At 36.6% G+C, this 18,904-nt stretch overlaps 1 protein-coding gene and 1 non-coding gene across 10 annotated transcripts in view; one reads left to right on the top strand and one right to left on the bottom strand.

Annotated features, from left to right (window-relative positions):
- Positions 1–18,904, top strand: part of ARFIP1 (ADP ribosylation factor interacting protein 1) — a 129,752-nt gene that overhangs the window by 88,466 nt on the left and 22,382 nt on the right. For all 9 annotated transcript variants that reach the window (XM_058721153.1, XM_058721149.1, XM_058721154.1 and 6 more), the window contains 2 exons: positions 5,261–5,418; positions 11,994–12,168. In XM_058721153.1, coding sequence (XP_058577136.1) covers positions 5,261–5,418; positions 11,994–12,168 — 333 coding nt within the window. The remainder of the gene's footprint in view (positions 1–5,260; positions 5,419–11,993; positions 12,169–18,904) is intronic.
- Positions 3,471–3,617, bottom strand: LOC131508141 (U4 spliceosomal RNA). The gene has a single exon (XR_009259852.1). It is a non-coding gene; the product is annotated as a U4 spliceosomal RNA (small nuclear RNA).

The raw sequence follows: 18,904 nt of genomic DNA, 5'->3' as shown, positions 1-18,904 counted from the left end.
TCCTTTTTCCTCTAGGGAGGTCAGGTGATTGGATGAGACCCACCCACATTGCAGAGGACAGTCTGCTTTACTGCTTTTGCACTCCACCAATTTAAATATTACTCTCATTCAAAAAACACCTTCACTGAAACATCCAGAATAATATTTGACCAAACATCTGGACATCATAGCCCAGCCAAGTTGACATGTAAAATTAATCATCACAGGTAGTTTTATCTAGTTAGTAGTTTAATAGGCATGACACCATCATGTAGCATTTTTAAACAAGAATTTGGACTATCCTATTTTGCTAAAAAGACATACTATATTCTTCTTTTATGATGCTTATACTCCAAAACATACTTGATATGATTTGTTAGTGAACAAATGCTAAAGTCAAATGTGTATGCAGAAGTGATTTGAAGGAAATAATGTAAGAAATAGAAAATTTATTGGATTGAACATTCTAACTGGTGTTTATAAATATAAAAATAATGGTAAACTAGAACCTATTAGAGACTATGAAATTTGGAGTCAGTATTTACAGGGTGGATATTTTTGTATCGGGATTTTCCAGAGAAAACCAATAGGAGATGTGTACATAACACACACTGTACACACACACACACCAGCACACACACATTTATTTTAAGGCATTGGCTCACCCAGTTGTGGGACTTGGCAAGTCTGAAATCCTAAAGGTAGGTCAGTAGTGTAGAAACTCAGGCCAGATTTCTAATGTCACAATCTTAAGGCAGAATTCTCCTCCAGGAAGCCTCAACCTTTTTGCTTGGAAGAGCTGATTAAATGAAGTCCATTCATATTATGGAGAATAATCTCTTGAAAGTCAACTTTAAATCATATCTGGAGTGTTTATTATTGTAAATGTTAATCACATCAACAAAATCTGTATCTTGTTATTCTAGTTTATCTTTAAGTAATCTCTACATCCAACACGGGGCTTGAACTCACAATCCCAAGATCAGAGCTGTACACTGTTCCAACTGAGTCAGCCAGGCACCCCCAAAATCTGTATCTTCATAGCAGCATCTAGACTGGTATTTGACCAAATAACCGGACACTTTAATCAAGTTGACACATAAAATTAACCATCATCATTAAGCCATACTTAATCTCCAAATAAAGACAGTAACAAAGTCTTACTTTTACCTATCGTGATATGACTATCCTGCATACTATCAAAGACTCAGTAACCTATTCCCCAGAAGAGGATGCAGAGTTCTTGAGTGACATTCACTTTTTTCCTTGATAATCCTGTAAGTTAAGTTCTACAATGTAAAATTAATAATATATCTTATGTTGTATGCTAAGGGGATAAGAGACGGAAGAAAACAAAGTTATTTGCTTTATATACACACACACATATTAGTAACAAAATAGAACAGTTATAGTCCTCAGTTGTAGAAATTGTTATAAGGTCTTAGCTTCTTCCACTACCCATTCCATATTACATTGGCTCTAGCACCTCAGCCTTTCATGGTTCTTTGCCTGGTGGGATGACCCAAACCTTCATTCCTGAAGGGTCCAGGTCATTGGTCATCCTGACTGAAATGGGTTGTTGTAGTTTCCATTGACATTAATCACAGGGCCTGGTAGTGCTAAGAGATGCCCTAAGAGGTTGCCTATATTCCAGGCAACCTCTTCCTTATCAGTCCAGTTTCCTTTCTTTTGGTAATCAGGATCAATTATGCAAGCCAGCAAAATAACTCTCTTCTTTGCCAATGGATTGTTCTTGAAAAAAAGTTTATAGAGTTCAGTGATGAAGAGCTGGTGTTCACTTCCTTCTGCCTTAGGACAGGAGATTCATTGACAATACTTAGCACAGGCATGGCACGTAGTGGCACTGAAGAAAGTATGATGGTTATGGCTGTTTGGGGATTGTGGCATTTGGGAAGGAAGATTTTAAAGATCAGTTCAGTTCTTTCATTTTCTGGAGAAACAACCAGTATCCAGCAGTAGAGAAAACAGATCTGAGGGGGACAGGAGATGGAACTTTATTGAATGCCTGTCATCTGTCAGAAACTTTATGAAGGTTCTCTTATTACGCTTCCTGTCAAACTTGCAAGGGAATTATCTTCATTTCATTACTAAGAAATTGACACAAAAAGAATTTGAGTTATTCATAAAAGAGACAAATCCAGTCAACAGAATCAGGGTAGGAAATCCCAAACTGAATTCCCAAACTCGATTTTTACCATTTATGTGCCTCTGACTCCCAGTTGTGTTCCACCATGGCACCTCATTAAGTTGTTTTTTCTCAGTTTAGAAAGTAACATATACTTCAAGATTAGGGAATTTCACACAGTCCATAATATCGTCAATTATCAGTTAGTACCTGTGAGACTAATTTTTTATTGCTTTGCATGGTTTAAATTAACCCACTTGTTATTAATTAGGTAATAATTTATAGTACTAAAATTGGAGGTTTTAGATCCAGTGGCCGTTTCTATTATTTGGTCCTAATGTATAAGTTTAATGGGAAATAGTGGTCATTTACATCTGGTAAATGTTGTAAATGATGTAGGAGCTGCTAAAGAGAAAAAAAAATTGAAATGTTTTGAAACTTTATTCTTTCTCTGTATAAAGCAAACAAATATTGAGATTAAGGAATTGTATTGGCCTTCGCTGTTCAGTAGCAGATCAGAACCAGGGCCCTGTTCTTAATGCATTTACCCTTTGATTGCTTTATGTATAGTTTATTTGTAATTGTGAAGGCAGTGTACAATGTATAAAATGTCCCTGCCCAACCAGAAATACTGAGACAACTTATCAACTAAAGGAAGTTTATGAATCAAGTCGTGTTTTACTTATTTTCAGTGCCAAAAAAGCATACTTAATTATAAAAGAGCATACTTAATTTATGTGTTTCTTTATAATGCATATACATAATATATTCATTTCTTTCTGGCGTCCCAGTTGTATATCTTTTCATTACTATGTCTCTTGTACCTTACTATAAAAAAAGCCCTTTTATTCTAGCTAGTTTTCAAATTATACATTAAAACCTTAAGTTTTATATTCACAGAATTACAGGTGGGATTTATATTCGTGAAACAGAACAGTGGCAGTTTACTCTTCCTATCTGCTTTGAATTTAGGCCTGTTTTGTTATTGTAAATACAGTATTCCAAATTCTGCTTTACAACTTTTCAATCTGCTGCTGTTTCATCTTAGTACACTCTGGGGTTTTTTTATTTGTTTGTTTTTAGTAAAAGAGTAGTCTTCTAGGTTGTATAGATCTCTCTGGTTAAGTTAGGACTTGTGGCATTTTCAGTGTTAATAATGTAAAATTGTGGATGTTGAGAAGTTTTAGATATGAACAGTGTTACAGGGGTATGTTTTAATCATATATACTTTGTTATACAGTGAGTAGAAAAGGCTTTCTTATTTTTTATGAACCATGGTATTAACACCAGTTTAACTTCGTATTTTTCTTCCTCTTATTTATAGAATTTTTAATTTTACCCTGTGTCTCTTAATGAATGCCAAAGATAATAAGTACTTGTAGTATGTTATGTGAACTTTTTCTAAAAGTTGTAAAAATGTTTTCTCTTGTATTAGCAACAATAGCTCCTCGGATAAACCTCATTGGCTACAATACTGCCACTGCACAAAGCTTGTTTTCTCTTGTATTATTCTACTTCTAGTAGCATTTTTGTTTGCTTGTTTGTTTTGGACAGAGAGAGCAAGAGAGTGAGCAGGGGAAGGGCAGATGGAGAGGAGAGATAGAATCTTAAGCAGGCTTCACACCCAGCCTGATGTGGGGCTCATGCTTGATCTCATGACCACGAGATCATGACCTGATGTGAAATCGAGAGTCAGACGCTTAACTGACTGAGCCACCCAGGCGCTCATACTTACAGTAACATATAGTCTTCAGTATATAACTTAGCTTGTAAATACTTGATGCCAAAAAGCTTCAGCGGTCCTGCCTTTCATTTTCGTTTTTATATACATTAATTGATACTCCCTTTATGTAATCCTGTATCTGCCAATATTTACAAATCAAGGTTTATAAAATCTTAAAGACTGATTCCAGAGTAAAGAGTTACATGGATGTCTCTTAAATGGAAAATGCTTTTAGCACAATAAAGATAATCTTACTTTCTTGCTATTTATTAGTATTGAATATTTTATCACCTAGAAATTGAATTATATCTGTAGCACTAACATTAAACTTGCATTTTCTAATATTTAATTTAATGTTATATGTTTTTTCAGCTGAAATTAAAAAGTGTTTCATAACTTCAGAACTCTGAAGATATGACCAAAGTTTTTATTTGGTCATTTGTGTCCTCATAATAGGTTAATTAATCAAACTTGGACTGGAAAACCAGTCCAAGTTTGAAAATTAGAGTTACAACTTGCCATATGTGAAGGAGTTATATGTAATATTTTCTAAGCCAAGACTCAGTTTATTCAGAGAGAATGTGCTCAAACTGGTGTTGAGTGATCCTTCCCCAGCCGTGCACCTACGTAGACCTGAGCTTGGGAGTCAACTAGTCACTGAGTTTACAAAGAAACGTACATTGTTAATATTTATAGACTGAGGAGATTATGTCAAAACACAAAAATTGCAATCTGTCTTATGGCTGAAAGTTTTAGTCAATTGTTAACCTAATTTGGTTGTGAAAGTTATAGTTTTCTTTGATTAATAATCTGCTATATTTTTCTTTTTAACAGCTGTGCTTATAGTATAGTAGAAACAAAACATGGAAATGAAAATATTCTTTCTATTTCAAGTAGTTTAACTTTCAAAATCATTTAATTTTAGCTGTACATCTGAGCTGATGGCAATTTTGGTTTATTAAACTTTTTTGGTAACTATATAGCTAGCTAGCTGTGATTTAGATTTCCGTTTATTTAAACATTAAATGAAAAAACTTCTGGGGTGCCTGGGTGGGCTTCAGTCAGTCAAACATCTGACTCTTGATTTCGGCTCAGGTCATGATCTCACAGTTCATGTAATTAAGCCCTATGTCTGCAGTGTCAGTGCAGAGCCTGCTTGGGATTCTCTCTCTCTCTCTCTCTCTCTCTCTCTCTCTCTCTCTCTCTCTCTCTGTCTCTCTGTCTCTCTCTCTGTACCCCACCCCCCTCCTCAAAATACATAAATAAATAAACATTAAAAAAATAAAAGAAAAAACTTCTATAGCTAAGTATTTTAAATCAAATATTTTCCCATTAGTGATATGTTTGAGATTTTTTTTTGTCACATTCACTAACTTATTAGTGGGTAAGTTAAGGTGACTTTTTTGTTTTAGGAAGAATTTGGCTATAATGCAGATACCCAGAAGCTCCTGGCAAAAAATGGAGAGACTCTTCTTGGAGCCATTAATTTTTTTATTGCCAGTGTGAACACTTTGGTGAATAAAACAATTGAAGATACATTAATGACTGTGAAACAATATGAAAGTGCGAGGTAGGTGTAAATTTTCATTATATTCTCTGTTTGCAGATGGTACATAATTCATTTAAGGTCTTAGATTGCATGTGATAGAAGTCAACCCAGAAAAAGAATGCAGTGCAAGGTTATAGGATAGCTCATAGAACTAGTAGAAAGGCAGGAGAACAGATTCTAGAAACAAGCAGGAACCAAAGTCAAGGTAATGCCTCAGAAGAATCTAATTAGGACCTTGATGCTGGGTACCTCTGGTACTTGATGTTGCCACCGCTACCATACGTCACTTCCAAAAGGCCCCTGAATACTTTGCTTCATTGCCTAGAGAGTGTCTGATTGAACCTTGGTCATGTGCCCAACCCTGCCTGCTAGAGAATAGGGAGGGGGAGGATCTCCCAGCTCCAGCTTCCTTAGAAGAGGACAAGGGCCTTGTGTTCTACCAGGTAGATACTAGATGCTCTCCACAGTCTGGCCTGGGCCTATCTTTTCAGCCTTCTTACTGCTGCTTCCCAGTAGGAGCAGTGCAACAGCAGACGTACAGTTTCACTTTCTCTTCAGTGTACAAGCTCATACCTGCTTTCGTGATTTTGTTTGTGTTTTGGATACCAACTTCCTGGTCTTCCGTTTATCTAGGCTATGACCAGCTTCGAACTCTTTCATATTTTATCTTTTACTTATTTTCAGATCTGTTTGAATGCAGTGTTTTCATACATTTTATACACACACACACATACACTCATGATTCCTCTATCTCATAACTCCCCTGTTAGGTAACCCAAGTACATTTTAATAAATACTTACAAAGATCTAAAAAGTAGCAGATCAGTGATCGCATTTTTTAACTTTTGATTTCCAGCCCAGTTTTTCTCCCATTCATTCTGATTTCCTTTGAGGTTTTTTTTCCTCTAAATACTTGAAATCCTTATTTTCTGTTAAACTTTTTATTATAGCATCGTTGAAAATAAGTGCAAACTATACCTTTTAGAAGTATTTGGCCCCTTGCCCTAATATAATGACATGACAAATGGCCATGAAAACTAAACTCCTCTCTCTAGTCTTTGAGTGCTTATTCTGAAGTATATGTTTCCTTATGCCTTACATAGGTAAAAGTCCAAAACCCTTGGGAAGTTAACTTTTAATCTTTTCACAAGAACAGATGCTTCTGTCTTATTCTGTGTTTGTAATTTTAGGTTTAGTATTAACGTGACTCTTAATGATTTGGAAATGAAGGTCAAGATAAATAGCTGCGGGTGTTTGATAGAAGGGTAGAGATGGGGTTGTGTGCCTTATTTAGGTTTTAGACTTGGTTTTTTACTTTTCCTTATCGTTTGAACTATTTAATAACACAGTATTAAAATCAGAAGGTGGTAAAAAATAAACTGAAGGAGTCTATCAGTAACACTGAAGGAATTTCTCAGTAAGATACCCTTCAATAGGAATCCCTTCAATAACACTCTTAGTAATTGGTTCTCCAGTCTCTATTTAAATCTTTTTGTGGACATTGTCTATATTTTTCAAAGGAATATTATGTATATTATTTTATTTTTATAAATTTTATTTGGTTCTTTTCCAAATCTGTTCCTTATTCATAATGCCCTAATTTGTTTATAGTGAATCTTCCTTTTATCTCTTTAGTTATTTTAAACATTCTTATTTTCTGTTGTTTCAGATTGTTTTAATATTTGTGGGTTTTGAAGATAAAAATTCTCTTATTCCAAAATTACCCACTATCACCTCCCAGTAAAGAACTACAGGAATCTAGTTTCTGTTTCTGTACTTTGTAATTGTCCACCTATCCTGAAATACGTTTTTAGTGCCTAAAATATATTTTTGTTTAGTATGTTTTAAAATATGTTTTATTTTAAGCATGTAAAATCTTCCTCTTCAGCCTTTATTTCTAAAATGCTTTTAAAAATACTAACCCAGGGGAGCCTGTGTGGCTCAGTCAATTAAGCATCTGACTCTTGATTTGGGCTCAGGTCATGATCTTGCAGTTCGTGAGATGGAGCCCTGCGTTAGGCTCTGTGCTGACATACAGGACCCTGCTTGGTATTCTCTCTCTCCCTCTCTCTCTACATCCATGTGTGCTCTCTCTCTCTCTTTCTCAAAATAAATAAACCTTAACAGAAAAATAGGAGTGCCTGGGTGGCTCAGTTGGTTGAGTGTCCAACTCTTGATTTTGGCTCGGGTCATGATCCCAGGGTCATGGGATCGAACCCCACATTGCTCCATGCTGAGCGTGGAGTCTGCTTGAGATTCTCCCTCTCTCTCTCTCTCTCTCTCTCTCTCTCTCTCTCTCTCTCCCTCTCTCCCTCCCTCCCCCTCCCTCCCTCCCTCCCTCCTTCCCTCCCTCTACCCCTCTCCACAACTCCTGCGCACTTTCTCTCTTGCTCTCTTTCTAAAATAAAATAAAATTTTAAATATAAATTAATTAACCCATATAATGGGGTGCCTGGCTGACTCAGTTGGTAGAGCATGCAACTCTTGATCTTGGGATCATCAGTTCAAGCCTCACCTTGGACGTATAGCTTACTTAAAAAAATTTTTTTCTTGGGGCGCCTGGGTGGCGCAGTCGGTTAAGCGTCCGACTTCAGCCAGGTCACGATCTCGCGGTCCGTGAGTTCGAGCCCCGCGTCAGGCTCTGGGCCGATGGCTCGGAGCCTGGAGCCTGTTTCCGATTCTGTGTCTCCCTCTCTCTCTGCCCCTCCCCCGTTCATGCTCTGTCTCTCTCTGTCCCAAAAAAAAAAAAAAAAAAAAAAGTTGGAAAAAAAAATTTTTTTTTCTTAATATTTACCTGTATTAGAGAAAGACAAATTTCATTAGATAAGGCACTGAACAGCACACAGGTCATTTTTTGTTTAATTTGTAGAGGAGAAAAGCCTCTGGAGATTAAAAGGTTTGCTCATTTGGAGCCAATTTCAAAGCCAAAATGAGAGCCCATTGGCTTTCTACTTTTTACTTTTGATCATTCAGGCTCAAATTTGAACTGGATTTATCTCACATTTTCGTATCTATTTTAAAAAATATAAGGCACCTGGCTGGCTCAGTTGGTGGAGCGTGCAGCTCTGGATCTCAGGGTTGTGAGTTTGAGCCCCATGTTGGGTGTAGAGATTACTTAAAAATACAATCTTTAACAATAATAATAATTTTCACATCTTATATTGAGATATCTGATGTTTAAAGTACAATGTGATAAAAGATCTTAATCTATCCATTATATAGGTTTATTTGAAACTTTTGAGCAGAGTTATAAATCAGGTTATATGTACTTATCAGGAAACCTTTAGACAACCTCTGCCTACAGAGGGATAACATTAAAAAAGAATCCCAGATTAAAAGTTTCTCAGTAGCTGAATTTTCTTCTCTGTCAAAACCAGAATTTACTGACTTTTAGGGGAAGGGTCAGCTATTTGATCAGCACAAAAAGTGGCAATTTAAGCAAATGTCCGGGTGGCCTTTTAATGCTCCCTATTATGCATTGTGTACAAGTATTTCCTAGCCCTCTGGTGCTTCGTGTATAGAAAATCTTATAACAGCCCATTCAGCACTTCTCCATAGCAGCACCAACAAGGGAGTCATTTGTGGTCAGGACTTTTCAGATGTCAACACCTGTTCTCTAGAAGTTTTACATAAGCCATAGAGTAACCAACTATCACTAACTATATTGATATGGATTCAGTTCAGACTGGCACCCTTGAAGTGAAGAGTTGCATTTTGAAAATTTAGTGTGCTTCTCTTATTGGTAATGAGCACTGTTAGAGAAGCTTTTACGGAAAGTTTTACTTTGATACCATCTACAAACTCTGGATGTAAAAATTAAGGGATATAAGGTCAGTATTGTACCCTTGAATATGTTGAAATTAATCTTATTGTTTAGAAATGTTCTCTAAGACTAATGAAGGATATTTGTCTTCACATTAAATCACCATGTATCACTATTTTTGTTCTTTCATTTTTTTTTCTTTCATTTTTTATTGTTTTTAGTATATTTGCTTCTGGCTAGCTCCCTTCTAATTTGGCCATAATAATAAGCACTCTAAAGATATTAGTTATTACCAGGTATCCTAAGTACTTTACATGATTATTTTGTGGAGATTGTTATTCTCCTTTATAGATGAAAAACTAGAGTGGAAAGGTAAAAACATCTAGTTCAAGACATTAGAGCCAGCAAAGATCAGAGTGGTTTCAGTTTGGCTAGAAACCCATGGAATTTAATTTGTTATCATTACTAAGTCAGTCTTGCTTCCTAAATTTTTAATATCTGTCTCCCCTTTTTAGCCCCAATGCCATTGTCCTGATTCAGTGACTCATTTGTCTTTTGCCCATGGTCTTATATTTGGTTTCTTCTTTCTGTTTCTTAATCTCCTCTAGTCCATCCTCCATTTTTTACCACTAGAGCCATCCATCTATTCTGAATAGATAGAACATGTTACTTTCTAGATCAGAGTTCCTAAGTGGCTTCCCATCACTACTTGACCTTCTGGATTAAATCTGATTCCGTTTGACATTGTCTATAGGCCCTGCATAATGGCAGTTCTGCCTACCTGTCTGACTTTAATTCCTTCCATTATCATGTTCCAACTTCAGGTTCTAACATAGTGAATTACTTCCCAAATGTATCATGGTGTCTTACAATTCTTTGCTTTTGTACGTACTGTTCTCTTCCTGGATTGCTCTATTTCCCTGCCCCAGTCCACCTTGGAAGCTTTTACCATCCTTTAAAATTTAATTGTGGTGTTTTAATTCTGTTCTGAGATACCTAATTAGGCAACTCTTCCTCTTGATTTCCACCCTGCCTTATTCTCCCTCCCTCATGGCAGTTACCATTGTCTCATTTTGTTATAGCTGTTTAAGAGCTTCTCTCCTTCTAAACTGCAAGCTTCTTGAAGATAAACTTTTATCTATTCATCTTTAGAGCTCTGGTTTCTAGTACAGTGCCAGGAACATAGAAGGTGCTCACTTAATATTTGTTGAATATGCCAGTGAATGAATGAAGATAAACTTTTATCTATTCATCTTTAGAGCTCTGGTTTCTAGTACAGTGCCAGGAACATAGAAGGTGCTCACTTAATATTTGTTGAATATGCCAGTGAATGAATGAATGATTCTTTTGGCCCTGAAAGTTCAAGTTTGTTAAATTCAGTACAAGATAAAAATAAATTAGACTCAGTACAAGGGACCGATGTGTTCTTTCTCAAGTCACATATGCGATATAGTTTATGTTGTTTAAAATATTCTTTTTTTTTTTTTTTTTTTTTTCAACGTTTTTTATTTATTTTTGGGACAGAGAGAGACAGAGCATGAACGGGGGAGGGGCAGAGAGAGAGAGGGAGACACAGAATCGGAAACAGGCTCCAGGCTCCGAGCCATCAGCCCAGAGCCTGATGCGGGGCTCAAACTCACGGACCGCGAGATCGTGACCTGGCTGAAGTCGGACGCTTAACCGACTGCGCCACCCAGGCGCCCCTGTTTAAAATATTCTTAATTGCCACAATAGGAGATATAGATTGTACTCTGGATACTTGAATAAAGAGCTTTAGTTCTACGGCATAAGCTTTGTAATGCTGATTTTGACTAAATCAGAGGTCACATTGTTCTTCAGTAGAGACTGCTAGATAAGTCCCTGTTTAATAAGCAAGGTAGTACTATGTACACAAGTACTGTGACAGAGGCATCGTGAGGTGCTGTGTGATCATGGAGTGATGGTGGTGGGTAGTATTTCAGTTAGTGGTAGGAGAATATTAGGGAGTAGGCGTTTTAAGGAGCACAAGGTGTTAAGTGCTCTATAATAGATGGCACTGTCACGTTGTCAATACTAATGTTTCAGAAATCCACTCAGAGTTGCTCTGTCCCATATGGTAGCCACTAACCACATATGTCTGTTTAGCACTTGAAATGTGGTTAGCCTACATTGAGATGTGATAGAAGTGAAATATAGACAATGGATTTCAAAGATTCAGTACTAGCCCACCCCCAAAAGTAAAATAGTTCAGTAACAGGTTTTTTTTTACATTGATTACATGTTACAGTGATAACATTGGGTAAAATAAAATCTTTTGTTTAAAAGGTGAAATTAATTTTTATTCTTTTAATGTGAATGCTAGAAAATTTTACATATGTGGCTTGCATTTTATTTCTCTTGTGCCTTGCTGGCTAGATCATACTTTAAGGATGCTGACCCTCAATATACCTTCCTTTTCCCACTTAAAGTATGTCATCCTCAAGTCTGCCATCTTAATATGCTTTGTTTTGTTGGTATTAACCAATTCCCATGGGAGATAGATCACTTGATCTTGTTAGCGTTAGGTTTTGACACCTGTTTTTTAAACTGGTTTTTCAATTTTGGAAATTCTGCATGTCAGTTAATACTGTACTTTGGAAGGAATAGTTAATTAGATTAATAAGCAGCTCCCCCTTCATGCTTGTACTAACAGCTCTTTGTATTAAAGAAATATATGACTTTAAAAGCATAAGGTATAATATATAGGAGAATTATTATTTATTAATGTATGAGACTGTCACGTATTTCCAGCTCACCTCCTGAATTTATTTCACTCTGTTTTTGTAATATGCTTCACTTACTCTGTTCTTTCCAGGATCGAATATGATGCCTATCGCACTGATTTGGAAGAATTGAATCTTGGACCACGGGATGCAAACACCCTGCCAAAGATTGAGCAGTCACAGCATCTGTTTCAAGCACATAAGGAAAAATATGATAAGATGCGCAATGATGTTTCTATCAAGTTGAAATTTCTAGAAGAAAATAAGGTAAATTCAGTCTTTACCTTCTGAGATAAACTTTCACAGACTTTATTTATTAATTTTAATTTAATTTAAATCCAAGTTAGTTAACATACAGTGTAATAATGATTTCGAGAGTAGAATTCAGTGATTCATCACTTACATATGACACCCAGTGCTCATCCCAACAGGTGCCCTCCTTACTCCCCCTCACCCATTTACCCCTTACCCCTACCCAACACTCCTCCAGCAACCCTAAGTTTGTTCTCTGTATTTAAGAGTCTCTTATGGTTTGTCTCCTTCTCTGTTTTTATCTTATTTTTGCTTCCCTTCCCCTATGTTCATCTGTTTTGTTTCTTAAATTACACATGTGAGTGATATCATATGATATTTTTCTTTCTCTGATTGACTTAATTTCGCTTAGCATAATACACTCTAGTTCCATCCACGTTGCAAATGGCCTTTTGATTTCATCCTTTATGATCACCGAGTAATATTCCATTGTGTATGTATACCACACCTTCTTTATCTGTTCATCAGTCAGTGGATATTAGGCTTTTTCCATAATCTGGCTATTGTTGATAGTGCTGCTATAAACACTGGGGTGCATGTGTTTATGGACATTAAAATGATGTCACCCTACAGCTCAGTTGGTTAAGCGTCTGGGTCTTGGTTCCTGCTCAGATCATGATCTCATGGTCGTGAGATGAAGCCCCATGTTGGGCTCTGTGCTGAGTGTGGAGCCTGCTTGGGATTCTCTCTCAATCTCTTTCTCTCTCTTTCTGCCCCTCCCCCATGGACATGCACACAAGCTTGCTCGCTCTTTCTCAAAATAAATAAACATTTTTTTTTAAATGATTTTCTGGGGCACCTGGGTAGCTCAGTCAGTTAAGCGTCCAACTTCAGCTTAGGTCATGATCTCCCAGTTTGTGAGTTAGAGCCCCTCATCCTGCTCTGTGCTGACAGCTCAGAGCCTGGAGCCTGCTTCAGATTCCGTGTGTGTGTGTGTGTGTGTGTGTGTGTGTCTCTCTCTCTCTCTGCCCCTCCCCGCTCATGTTCTCTCTCTCATTCTCTCTCTCTCTCTCTCTCTCTCTCTCTCAAAAATAAATTTAAAAAAAATTAAAAATGATTTTCTAATTTTTTTTAATGTTTATGTACTTTTGAGACAGAAAGCAGAGGAGGGGCAGAGAGAGAGGGAGACACAGAATCTGAAGCAGGCTCTAGGCTGTGAGCTGTCAGCACAGAGCCTGACGCAGGGCCCAACTCACAAACTGTGTGATCATGACCTGAGCTGAAGTCAGGCACTTAACCGACTGGGCCACCCAGGCTTCCCAAAATAAATAAACATTTAAAAAGTAAATAAATAAAATAAAATGCCACCCTAAAGAGAGATAAATAGAAAGTTTTTTGTTTCTGTTAACTCCCTTTCATTACAGGTGCAAAATGGAATTTCAGCTGTAATCAGTGTTTGAGTTTTTAGAAGAACAAAAAATATATTTTATCTTTCTGTCATAAAAGTCATCATCAACCCTACTGTCCCAGTCTTTCACATGGAGTTGCAAAAAAATATTTGATGTTTCAACTATTGATGTTCAGATTGGTGTTGATTGACAGATGCTTTAAAAAGTTACATAATTGGGGCACCTGGCTGGGTCAGTTGGGGGAGTGTGCAACTCTTGTTCTCGGGGTTACTAGTTCGAGCCCCACACTGGGCGTAGAGATTACGTAAAAAAACCAAAATCTTAAAATAAGAACAAATAAATAAGTAAATAATAAAATAAAAAGTTACATAATGAGAGACTCTGCTTTGAATATTTTGAAACTTTTTTATTAATGATAGGTACAGATTTTAGGAAGAGAAGAACATTCTTCCTAGTAATTGATAAATGAGGAATGACTAAAAGGCTCATTAGCATAACCTAGAAGGAATAAGCCAAGAAATCAGTTTTCCACATTACTTCTGTGTAACATGAACCCATCCAAAGGCGAGAATGGTGAGAGCTGAGATGGGCCTGCTGTAGGCTTCATGTGGAGGTGGATTCACATAGTAACAAGCTCCCGAGTTTTGGTTTACGTATAGGACAGGTTCCTTTGTTTAACATGTCTGCATACTCAGTTTTGTGAGCGGGATTGCAGTTCTGGAAAGAGGAGCCAGTAGTGGACGCAGCACAGAGCAGGCGGAGTGGCTCAGTCTTGTGGCGATGGGGTCTTCCCACTGCATGTTAGTGGTCCACTCGTGCTTTTCGCATCCTCTGAAGGCACAGTAGGTCTTCAAATCTGCTTTCTTTAGGTACTGTACCTCTCAAAATTATTCTTCAGTTTTAATTGTCTGTTGATATCTTCTTGTTTTTCCTTAACATTTTTTTAGAACCTCTTTTGGCTACCATAAGAGTTGCAGAATAATACATTTCCTTAGGATCGACCAAGTCCTGCACCATCACTCACTTTTTTTTTTTAGCGGCAGTGGGTGAAAAGTATTCACCAGGAGCCATTACAGTGTCAGTAAAGGAAACCTGAGCAGAGTTATCAGACAGATTTCCCGCATCATTCCAGCAAGAATGCAGTGCAGCCTTTCAGGATTCATTAGCTAGCACATCAGATGTCATTCTTTTTAGTCATTCGTATATATCTCTGTAGATGTATCTCTCTGTAGGTACATATGTGCAGAGAGATAGATCAGTTACACTGCTTAATATTTTAATGGATAGGAATATGTTAATACTTAGATATATGTTTTAAATACAAAAATATTTTTTATATACTCCCACTGTAACAGTTCAGCACTGTATACTGTATAGTGCTACATGAGGTATGCGCCAGCTAACATTTTAGAGGCTCTATCCAAAGCTAATTTGAAGGGAAAGGAATTCACCTAATTTATGGGTACAGGACCTCTGCAAATAGAGAAAATGACTTTAGGAAATCTATAAAATGGTAACTGTTCCGTCGGAATGTAATGGTATTGTGTGCTATCCTCTGGATGGTGAGATCATGGGTAATTTTTGTTTTCTATATATTTTTCTATATTTTAGATGATTGTGTTGCCTTTCTAAAAAAGAGAAAGTAATGTTGAAAGAATCAGTATCGCAAAGCAGCTCTGCTTATATGGTTCTTGCCAGAGTAAATAAAAATAGACAAACCACACAAAGATAAGCAGTGGCCACGTGACTGTTACGTGTCTTAATAGAACTACTTTTGGATCTTAGGAGATCCCAGATGTAGACTTGAATTAGTGAAGGCACTTCTTATTTGTCAGTTACTGTGCATTTTACATGTATTCTCTCAATCCTCATGACAATCTTCATACTTTCATTCTTTCAGTAAAAATTATTGGATACTTTCTATACTGGGAATAGGTCAGTGAAAAAAAAGACAAAACTGTCCTTTTGAAGCTTACTTTCTGATTAGTCATATACTCTCGTCATCTGTATTTCCCAGATGAGTGAATTCATCTCATGTAATCTTCTGTGATCATGTATCCCCTTCACTTCTGATCTTTTGAACCTCTCTCTGATCTGCCCACTGCAAAGTTGCTCCTCACTTATGAGGAAGAGTTGTATGACATAACCTAGGCTCTTCCTTTTCATGTGTCCAGGAAAAGTTCTAGATCTGGGAACACCAAAATCAATATTTGAGCTGTGGAAGATAAACTGAAGAAATGATTTGGGGCCTAAATCTAGTGTCGTGACTGGCTGGAGTAGCCCTGTGTTGCTAATGTGAGAAATACAAAGGAGTACACAGGTGGCAGGTAGAAAAGAAATTGTATACTTTCTCCTCTGTCCTTGCTTTGCCTCACTTGTCTTTTGCTGTCCTCTGCTCTGCTCTAGAGTTGAGCACCATAGGCTAATGAATAGGCAAGTTGGACTGTATCTTTTGCAAAAAATTCCAGAGTAAGAACATGAAAACCTGGGTTCCAGACCCATTTCTGCCACCTGCTATAACATTATGATCTTGGACAAGTCTCTCCAAGCTTCTGTATTTTCCTCTGGAAAAATGAGGGTAAATCATACCTTGTGTTAAGCAAGTGAAAAAAAACACACTGTCTATAAGGGGTAAAGTACTGTTCACCAGTATTTATAGAATTCCTGCTGTATGCCAGGCACTTCGCTAGGTGAAGGGATGAAGGAGAAGGAAAATAAAGTTTATGATCTTAGGGAGTTACAAAAACATAGGATGGGTTTGTTTTCTAGAAGTCATCACCTTCACACCTTCCCCTGGTGGTTTTTGAACTTAACCTATATCCTGCCTCCCTTGTGTCTCTTTTGCGGATACGAGCAGAAATTGACATTAGAAAAGATGTGACAGGAGACATGAACTATATTTATTTCAACAAACATATTAATTTGAAATATTAAATTTATATCATTTGGCATTACATAAGCAATACTTTCTCAGTGGTAAGTGAAGATAATGCATTGACTGTTCAGGGAAATCTTAAAGACCCATGGAAGAGATAAGGACTTCAGCCTAGCCTTGAAAGATCAGGAGGACAGGCCTAAAAGAATTGGGAGGAGAACCTTCTTGGCAAGGGCAGTGGCCTGCATGTAAGAATAGAGGAATACTCATGTTTAGTAGAGAAATAGACTACCGTGATGGAACATAACCTTCACATGCTTTAAAGGAAGAGAGAGTCAGAAAGGTAATTGGAAGCCACATTGTATAGAGCCTTGTTCACATAAAGATTGAATTGTGGCCTCAAAAAGGATGCATACTGAGTAATGAGGGACCAGCCAGGTCATCTCTGTGAAGTTTAAATGTCTGCCAAGATGGCTCTTAAAATCCAACTCTATCTTGTTGGCATTGAAGAATTTGTAAAGTTAGGAGTAAAAAAAAAATACATGACTTAAAAACACTACAGTTTAAAGGAAGAAAGAAAGTAGAAGTACACAGACCAGTGAGGAATCTTTTATAGCCAAATGAAGTGATAAAGAGCCTGACGTAGGGTAAATTCCAATAGCAGCAGAAAGGAAAGAATACAGTGATTTCAAGTCTGCATGACAGGGGTTGGGAAATCAAGAGAGGAAGCTAATTTGGCTTGAAGGTTGTAAGGGATGAGGAATGGGTATTTATTCCATTTAACCCAGTGCTCAGTTTGAGGTGATGACAAAATATTCACATAGAAACAGTTGGTAGGATGTTAATGATGTGAGTTTGGAGTTGGAATGAGCAGGGTCAAGGCTTCAGAGATAAAGGTTTGGAAGTCATTGCCTTTGAGAATAACATTGTTGTCACATCTTCTTTTGACCTTACTATAAATTTTTTTTTAATTTGCCTTTATTCTCAAGGATTTATGTTCTTAGAGAGTCCTAGAGATAGTCTTTGTTTTCAGCTTTCCACAGTTGTCATTAACCTAAGTTTCAATTTGAACTCCGTAATCAGCTAAAAATCAACTAAAATAAAATCTATAAAGAAACTCTGATCTTTTTCTCTTATTTAACTCTTAAAAACTATAAAGAGATAATATTGGTCTCTGTTTTATGTTAAGCAATCAATAACTGTAATTTGGATGAAGACTTAGATTCATGAGAAAACTTTTTTATTGTTGAGCAACTTTTACCCTTTTATTTTTAATAACTCTAACAAAAGGAGGAAAAAGCAAGCCTTTAGGCTTACAAACTGTCTTATCATCCCTGCTTGCTTTCTTGGCAGTGTGAAATGCCTGAAATCTTGTGTTTTTTCTTCTTTTGTTAAAATAAGCTGAATTTGTACCTTAATATCTCCTTTATACAAAGTGTCAGGTAATCCACATAGCACTTGAATTTTAACAAAATATACTCTTCCTATTTCTTAAATATTGTATATTGAATTTTTTAAAACATAGGTTATTTTAAACATAATGTAGTGTGTTAGTTTGTAATTTGATAATATCCCAAAGGTTAATGCTTGTCTTTACAGCTGTTTTTTGCAACTTTTGGGGGAGGAGGCTTTGACATCTCTCATATCATGGCTTTTCAAGTGTCTTCCCATAGCAACACTTCTGTTCTAAAATGAGAGGCCAGATAACCCGACAGTTAAAATGATGCATAAAGTAAAAGCAAACAGTCACTGAGTAAAGGACTAAGAACCATTCCTGTGACTGTTGTAATATATTTTAGTAGCCAAACATTGTGAGAATGTTTTTGTTTCATTCTTACAACAATTTTTTTGAGAAGGATTGAAAGGTGGATTCTTCTCTATATTTTAGAAAATTGAAGCGTTTATATGTAGTTAGTCTAGCCTTCCTTCTTTCTGGGAAAACAAAGAAAATAGATGTGTAAAATACACACATTCCTGTGTGTGCATTCATGCTGAGTGATATGTGCACATCTCTCTTGTCATTTACTTTTAATGGAGAAATTTGAATTCTATTATGTACAATCTGTGCTCTTTATCCACCCACCCCCAAGATATATTATGTTTACCTTTAACCTAAACAATCCTTATTAATCTCTGATATTCTGTTCCTGTTTTACTAAACAACATTGAGTTGCATAGCAGTAACAACAGAGTTAATTAGGCTTTCTAATGTTTCTGTTTCATCATTATTTCTCTTTTTCCTGTCTTTTCAGTAATGTAACATGAGCTGTTTTGTGACTTAAGGCAGTTTATTTACCTTTCATTGTTCCTTTCATGGTTCAAAACAAAACATAGGCTACTTTAGTAACAAGAAGAGACTAGACATTCCTGAAATTTTGTAGACTTTGTGAGAAAGGTACCATGCCTCCTTTTACAGCCTCATGATGCCTAGCAATGGTGTTTAAATATATAATAGTTATTTTAGCAA

This window comes from Neofelis nebulosa, chromosome 3, assembly GCF_028018385.1.
Source record: "Neofelis nebulosa isolate mNeoNeb1 chromosome 3, mNeoNeb1.pri, whole genome shotgun sequence".
In the NCBI taxonomy this organism is placed as follows: domain Eukaryota; kingdom Metazoa; phylum Chordata; class Mammalia; order Carnivora; family Felidae; genus Neofelis; species Neofelis nebulosa.
This window is presented reverse-complemented; position numbering and strand designations above follow the sequence as displayed.